The following is a 7,713-nucleotide window of genomic DNA, read 5'->3' as shown; positions in this document are numbered from 1 at the left end:
GGCGGCTGCTGTGCTCGTCTCAGCCAGCACCCGGCCAGTCTCCCAGCCTGCCGCAGCATCCTGGTACTACCAGCAGCACAGCAACCTCCAGATGCCAGAAAGAGGAAACGCAGGTGGCTCAGAGCAAACTCTGCAGCTGCCTCTGCTAGGAGGTTGTGATGTCCAAACTGAGCATCGTGATGGGTTTTCAGTGCCAGCAACACCGCGCTCAATGTGAAAAATAAACTACATGGCCAGGAGTGCTGTTCCACTCGCTGACGTGATCAGGCTCACTCCTGATGCCAGGGTGAGCAGCACCTGGTGTCACTGAGGTGTCAGAGGAGAGACAGAGCAGAGACAAGTATCAGACGCTCTGGGATGGCAGAGGAGCAGCAATGCAGCAAGGACAGGGAGCAGCTTTGGGTTTGCAGCAACACGCAGTGATTTTCAGTCAGCTCTGCGCAGGCACTCCTGGAAGTCGCTCTTTAAGCAGTTGTGGAGATACTGTGTGAACGTACCCGGACTTGTGCAGCGCAGCTCAGAGAGTTTAGCGTAACTCAAATGTCACTCAGTATAGCCGAAACCTCAGCTGGCTGTCAGAGATGCTGCTGAGAGCCTGTTACAGCGCTCCGCTGCTCTGTCCCCAGGCCCTGGAGCTGGAAGACCAGAGTGCCACTGGAGTGGTGAGCCCTCGCTTCATGTTACAAGCCCCACAGGAGCCAACCCAGCTTAAGAGTTCCCCCTCTTATTTACTTAATTATCCTTCACAGTTTAGCACATTTTCAATTATACAGATTAAGGTCATTAAGCCACAGTAAATTGCAAGTGGATGAACCAGAGGTGAATAAATCCAAAAAGAAGAGTTCGGAGACCTGAAACCAGCTAGCCCTCAGCAGGCGTGCCCAGCCCCAGCCCACAGCACTCAGGAGGAGCTTTTGGTACCACGGATGCCCACCCTCAGCTCCTGGCTGCCGCATGCTCCTTGTGGGTTTTGAACATGGCCCTATCCAGCGACCACCCTTTGGTCCTGCACGGTGAGGACACCTTCTGAAGCAAGAATCTGGGAGGACGACCAGTGAGGGCAGAGTTGAATCCTCTCCATATTCCCACCCATACAGCTCTTCCTCCTCTTCTCCTCCATCATCTTCCCCCCAGTTAAGGCATCTGTGCCCAATACTCAGAGCCCTGTGTGGGATGGACCAGCTCAGCTCTGCCACCAGCTGAGTGCTGGGGGACTTCTCCAGGGGGGCTGGTTGGGACCACTGACTTTTGCACAGCACAAACATAAATGAGGCAACAGGCAGGTCCTCAGAGCACTTGGAATACCGCCTGCAAACACAGTGTGACTCAACCCTAATTACAGCAGAGTCACCCTTCTCCGTAACCGCTCATACGCTCACGGTCACGCGGACAAGGTATTGAAGCAATATAAAGTCTGGGGTGAAGAAGTGAAGACGATGCCAGCCAGCAAGGCAACTTAAATAGCAGGTGCTCTAAAAGCTCACGAAATGTCAGATAACTTGATTTGTGTTTTTTGTAACAAATCCAGAGCAGTGTTTTGTTTTGGAAGCAGTGGTGGCTGACACAGGCCAGTCCGAAGCAAAGAGGTTAAGCTTTCGTTATTTACAGTGACGTGGGGCTCTTCTTCAGGAAGTAAAGACTATGTGAAACAGTCCAAATGCAAACTTGTAGTTAATCACCTCTTGATGCTATTTAAAAGTAACATATTGAATGTAGGTGGCGGTGGCAAAAAGCAGCGACTGGGAAAGCACGGGCTGTCTCAGACGAGCTTTGGTGACTCACGCCTCTGCAGCTTCATTAGCTCTTCCCTGGGAAGCATCCGCTGGCAGAACCAGCAACTGAGACGGCCAAACATCTCCCCTGCTCCAGTCCAAATCTTGCATTTTGGTGAAGCCAACGAAGTGGCAGAAGTGACAGGATCTCAAGCATGAATCACACAGGAAAAAGACTCCCAAAACATCAACTCAGGTAAATGTGTAGGCACTCTTGAGTGAATACCACAAAATAGCTTTACAGCGTCAGGCAAGTGCAAGGTAGAAACGTTTAGTACCCACATTCGGAAAAACAGAGAGATGGACCAAGTTCCACAGACCTCATTTGCCAACTAATCTGCTAGATGAGTGGGTAAGGGAATAAACTAGATTTGCTTCCAGCTACGGCAGCCAGCCCTGAAGGCAGAACACGTTTAAGCCTGACCACTTAGCTTGGATTTTAGTGGCTGTACTGGAATACATCTCAGCTTTTACATGAAATCCACAGGAAAGAAGATGCGTGAAACACGGAAACACTGCAGGGATGTTCATCAACAGCATGTTTACGGGTCAGACAGAGTCTTAAAAATTTGGGATTTGAAAGGCTCAGCATTACATCTCAAAGGATGGTTGAGAATGAACCGAGTGCTCGAACTGTCACAGGAGCGACTTGCTGGGTGGGTACAGCTCTGTAACACAGAGGCGTAAGGTAGAGTTGAAAATGAAAGGGAGCCGAAGGTTCAAGCCCCAGTGACCTCACTGAGTGAGTATGCAGCACTGGTGAAGGTGCCTGCAGGCACACTGAATAAACACCAGCCAGAAAACACCCTGGCATAAGTATCTTTGGTACCAAGCTCCCTCCACGCTGGAGGAAGCACGCTGTAAAGAGGGAGGAAATGAGCAGCGAAACCCTCTGAAGAAATGGCAGGGAAAAACCACACCACTCTCCCTGGTTTGCAGTCACCCTGAGTGCCGCAGCTTTAGGGTTGTGTATGGGATGAGGAGCAGGCGTGGGAGAAAGAGAAGACAGAGTTTACACACCTCACATCGTAAGACAGAAGTAAACCCTGTCCTGCACAGCTCCTGCTTTCAATCCACAGCTACCACCTCCCAAAATTGTGCTTTTTTCGGATGAGAAGAGAGGTCTGGATGGAGCTGCATCCCGTGGGTTTTGCCATACACAGGGACTCCAGGCAGTGCTCACAGCAAAGAGAGGGGGCTACAGTCCCTCGCTGCTGCGGCACCAGCAGCCAAGGAGTCCATCCCCTGGCCACCACCTCCTTCATCTCCCGCAGGCTCCATCCCACACCCGCTGCCTGCCCACCACACAGACCCAGTGCACGCTCCATACTTTAGACAACTAAAGTGAGCACTAAAAGGCACTGACAATTAACCTAAAATATGTCATAATGTAAGGAGGAAGTTTAAATTGCATGTTAGATAATAACAGAATGTGGTGTTAAAACTAAAACTGCAGCAGCTTTTATCCACCCAGCGTACACATTCATTTAAAAGCTGCGCTGGGCTGTCGGCAGCCAAGGGGAGGGACCAGCTGAGCTCCTCCGGGTTCATGATCGCCGTCACCGCTAGATGGTAGGTGAGTAGCAGTCATTCTGCCTCCCACTTCATTCCCGAGAAGTACTGGGCTCTCACCTTTCCCGGCAGTGTGAAACCACCGCCTTGCGCACACTCTGAAGTGCAGTTCTGGAAAGGATGGGTGGCTGGGGCAGCTCTGGAGTTCCACAAGAGGAATAACCTCAGAGCCCCAACATTTACAAACACTGGGTTTATTTTCCCAACCTTAGCACAGCTGCAATCACCACAGTAAACAAACCCGCTTTTCTCCAGCAGAAGAACAATATTGATAAATGCTGTAACCAGTTGCAGCCAGCTTGCAAAACCCGTGCCAGGCTCTGAAAAGCAAGGCGGCTGCACAGCCACAGTGAGACTGACAGCATGAAAGGCCGAAGTTTGTGCAGCTGCAACCATCACAGAATCATAGAATCATCTCGCTGGAAGAGACCTTTAAGATCATCAACCCCAACCGTTCGCCCCGCACTGCCAGGGCCCCTAAACCATGTCCCTTGCCTTTGTCTATCTCGTATCTAAGGTGTAAGATACTTTTAGTCGAACAAACTGAGGTGCCTTAAAAGGTTTGCCAGCTGTTTTGTAAGTGGCTTCCACATTCATACAGTTCCCGAGGGATTTTTGCCCTGGAGTATTTTGCCCAATGAGTAGCAAACCTTTCTCTGCTGCCTCACCCCAAGCAGCCCAAAACCACAGTACTGCACGCTGCTGGGGCTGAGGTGAGCCACACCGGCCCAGAGGGGTGCACGACACTTCCCACAGCGCTTCACCAACGCTGCCAGATGATTGCAACCGCTCCAGTGCCAACTCTCGCACTGCTTTAAGTAAGGGCACAGGGGTATGACATGAACTCACCTCGGAGGTGCGGCAATATCCTCCTACCGAGAGCACGAAGCACCAGGCGCAGTGAACTGCGGGTGTCTGCACCAAAACACGAGCAGCCAGGCACTGAGCCCCCCAGCCAAGGCGCTGCCGTTTGAAATCCGCAGGCAAATAACCAGTTCCCTGACCTCAGCACGGCCATCGCTGCTCAGTGGAAACACCAGAGACAGCCGAACGCTCAGACCTCTACGCTGCATCTTTCACACCACACTGCTCTACAGATACCACCATATCCTGCAAGGCTTGCCCAGGCAAAGTGTTTTACAGTGAGGCAACGCTACTTCAAAATGTACAGGCTCCTTGGAGACCTCTCAGCTGGGAAGGGAGCACCGCCAGACCCTGCTTCGGCTGGTACAATCTGACAAGCCCACAGGACGACAAGGTGGTGTGTCCGCAGGGTGCAATAAGCTGCCCTGGAAAATGTACGTGAATAGCTCTGCTGCCAAAACTTTCTTTGATATTAATGTGCAAAGAAAAAATAATTTGTCATTAGCATCCAAAGAGAATATATTCAATGAAATAATTGCTGTCAGCACACTTTAGCAATAACGAGCTGCAATAGCCATTAGTAGTCAGGTTAGTGTGCATTGCTTTCACAGAACCACAGAGCGGCAGGGGCTGGAAGGGAGCTCTGGAGCTCAGCTAGTTCAAACCCGCTGCGACAGCAGGGTCACCTACAGCAGGTTGCACAGATTTTGCACTAATAAAGACAAAACCTGACAGATATATACACAGCTTCTAAAGGACTTTGCTTGCTCTCTTACCTCTTCCTTTTTCTCCTCAGCACCAGAGGCTAAATTAAGGCTCAGCTGAGAGTGGCTGCTGATGCCGCTGTCTTCGTTTCCATCATCATAGTACACAGTTTGCACCGAGTCTTGGAAGCAAACAGGATTCCTGCCCAGCTTCAGCCCGGGTACCTCGACTCTCTCCTCGCTCTCTGATGAGCTCAGTGACAACATGCTGTGATGGTTTGGGCACTGGAAATTCATATTGCACTTGACCTTCTCTGCAGTGGGACTCTGAGGCTTCGGGGTAGTCGGCCTGACCGGAGCAGGAGTTTTTTCAGCTTCACTTGTAAGCTGCTGGGTAGCTTTTGGTTCATCCGAGTCAGAATAAAACACTTCATTGAGATACGGACTGATGTCATTCAGCGTGGGGGATAAGCTGTCAGAGTCTGGGATACCTGATGACGTCCGGAGGCTTTTGTCTTCAGCAGCAGCCACATTCATGTCAGTCTCTTTATCCTGAGCAACCGCGGGGCTTTGCAGACAAGGTGTTCCGGGCAAGGAAGAGTCTGGACTAGATACTGGGGAGGTGCATCTCTTTCTGTCGTGATCCGTGCTGCTGGAAACCCTGCGGGAGTAGTCGTCGTGCAGTCTGCTGTTTGACCTCATTCTCTGGGACTGCTCACTGGGAGAAGGAGCCCTGCTCTTAGGGCCATCCTTCTTCCACGCAACATCTGTAACATTGCTGACGAGTTTCAGAACTCGGTCAAAGTCCTTTGCCCTGATCGGGCTCTTCCATCGCTTAGATCTCCTCTCAGGGTTCCCACTGGCTTTGTCTGAGTCAGCAGAAGTCACGCTCACAGTCCTCGTTGGCATCTGTTTTTCGTTTGCAACCTTGAGGTCGGTGAGGTTTGAGGTGGACTTCCGTTTGAAGGAGCTTTTCTTCAGAAAGTTCAAATTATCTGAACTTTTGCTTCTCCGATAAATGACCCTGTTGTTTTCAGAGTCTTTCACCAAAATTTCACAGATCTTTGGCTCTGAGATGACAGGTGATGTTGGCCTCATGCTGTTGTGATGACTCTGAACTTTGTCCATGTCTAGCAAGTTTATGCGGCCAGCACCATAAGCCCGCCTGATGCTGCGTGAGCGGTGAGTATTCCTCAGGAAAGACTCATCGCTCTCCTCCGCATCAGAGCAGTCAGAAGCTAAACCATCCACTGCACTCTGGAAATCAGGCAGAGCTCCCGAATAGGAATACCTGTTAGTCTGAACTCGCACCACTGCCCCGTTCGAGCTGTGTTTGCCCATGCCATTCTCATCTAAAACGTCTGAGCATTCCCTTGTTGGAATTCCTTGAAGACCTGAAGATTTCAACTTCTTGAAAGATCCCATTTTTCTGATGGAAGACAAAGCATTCCACGTGGTTGAGTTGCCCATCAAAACCAGAGAACGAGGCCTCTCAGAGCTGGAATTAGCCCGTTTCCGCGGTGTGGTGAAAAAGCGCATGATTTTGGCAGGGCTGAGTTTATCTTCTTGGATTTCCTCCTCCTGACTGTGGCTGGTGCTGTATCCCCCATTATGACTGACACAGGCAGTCTGGGTTTGGGGCTCTTTATTATCCATAACTATACAAGTAACGGTGGCGCCATTTCCACAGCCATTCGGAAACGTTGTCATGCTCTCGATGCTGTACGCATGGAGATGGAGGCTGGGGTAGCTCAAAGTGACACTGCTGTCTCCACCAGCTGCCTCCCCTTCATCTGCTGCCCCCTGGCTTGGCTTGCTTTCACATTGACTGGGTGAGCTGAGCTCCTCAGTCTGCACTGCCTGCATGGGGAAAACAAAAGTAATCGTTAGAGAAATTTCCTTATAAAGTCCCCAGGTAAAAGAAGTTTCGAGTCCATTGTCCACGCACAAAATGAAGTTCTTTTCCACTGAACAAAGGTGTGTTGCATCGGTGAGGTGAAGGCACTCGTAACTCCCCCAAAGTATAACTGCATGCATTAGCAATTTAAGAGACCAGAATAATTTCAATATGCACTTGTTCCTCTAATGCTTAATAAGCTAATAAATTCAGGATGACTACCACACCTACCTTACAACCCTAAATAAACTCCACACACACACTTAGAGCAATCAGTCATCCTCCTCACAGCGCTCAGCACTGAGCACCGTGACACACGAGAAGTTCTCATCAAAAAAACGAATGTATCCAAGCGCCACCTGAGCCTCAAACAGTAGGCAAAGGCGAGGAAAACATACCTGTCCTTTCCTACGCCTGCTGCCCTTGGAAGTGGCATGACAGCTGCCTGTCTTGTCGGTTCCCTAGCAGGAGTTACAGCAAGTGCCAGCAAAGTATTTCTCCTTAGCCAAAGCAAACAAGATCCAGAAGTACGTGAAGCCAGAGGTCAGCCTGTGCTGTTGCGACAGCATGAAGAAAACGTGAATTTGGAGGTGACCGGAGTCTCTGTGTGTGTGACTCTGTGTAAGGGGGCCCAGCAGCCCAAACCCCGCTCCCGTGCGTGGGCGCTGCTGGCCGTGCCTCCCCTGCCCGGACGCGGTCCTTCCCGGGCGGGCAGGTGCTTCCACCACCCTGCTCACAGCGCCCAGAAACCGCTGGGATGCGCACCAGCGAACCGCGGAACGGTTCTCTCTGCAAGGGCCAGCGGCGTCTCCGGGTGAGGGGATTCCCCCACCCCGAAACGAGCAGAGAATCCGTGCCGCTGTTCTTGAGGGAGCGCGGCAGCCCCGGCCCCTCCTTTGTCTCC

At 51.2% G+C, this 7,713-nt stretch overlaps 1 protein-coding gene across 1 annotated transcript in view; it reads right to left on the bottom strand.

The window, feature by feature from the left end:
• Nucleotides 1-6,772, bottom strand: part of LOC104492962 — a gene marked incomplete at both ends in the record, with an annotated part of 32,696 nt that extends 25,924 nt beyond the window's left edge. Inside the window, one exon of the mRNA XM_010135574.1 lies at nucleotides 4,985-6,772. Coding sequence (XP_010133876.1) covers nucleotides 4,985-6,772 — 1,788 coding nt within the window. The remainder of the gene's footprint in view (nucleotides 1-4,984) is intronic.
• Between the last annotated feature and the right edge of the window lie 941 nt (nucleotides 6,773-7,713).

The sequence above is a fragment of the Buceros rhinoceros genome, unplaced genomic scaffold (genome assembly GCF_000710305.1).
Source record: "Buceros rhinoceros silvestris isolate BGI_N320 unplaced genomic scaffold, ASM71030v1 scaffold700, whole genome shotgun sequence".
Taxonomy (NCBI): domain Eukaryota; kingdom Metazoa; phylum Chordata; class Aves; order Bucerotiformes; family Bucerotidae; genus Buceros; species Buceros rhinoceros.
Note: the sequence above shows the minus strand (reverse complement) of the source record. Positions and strands in the feature narration are given on the sequence as shown.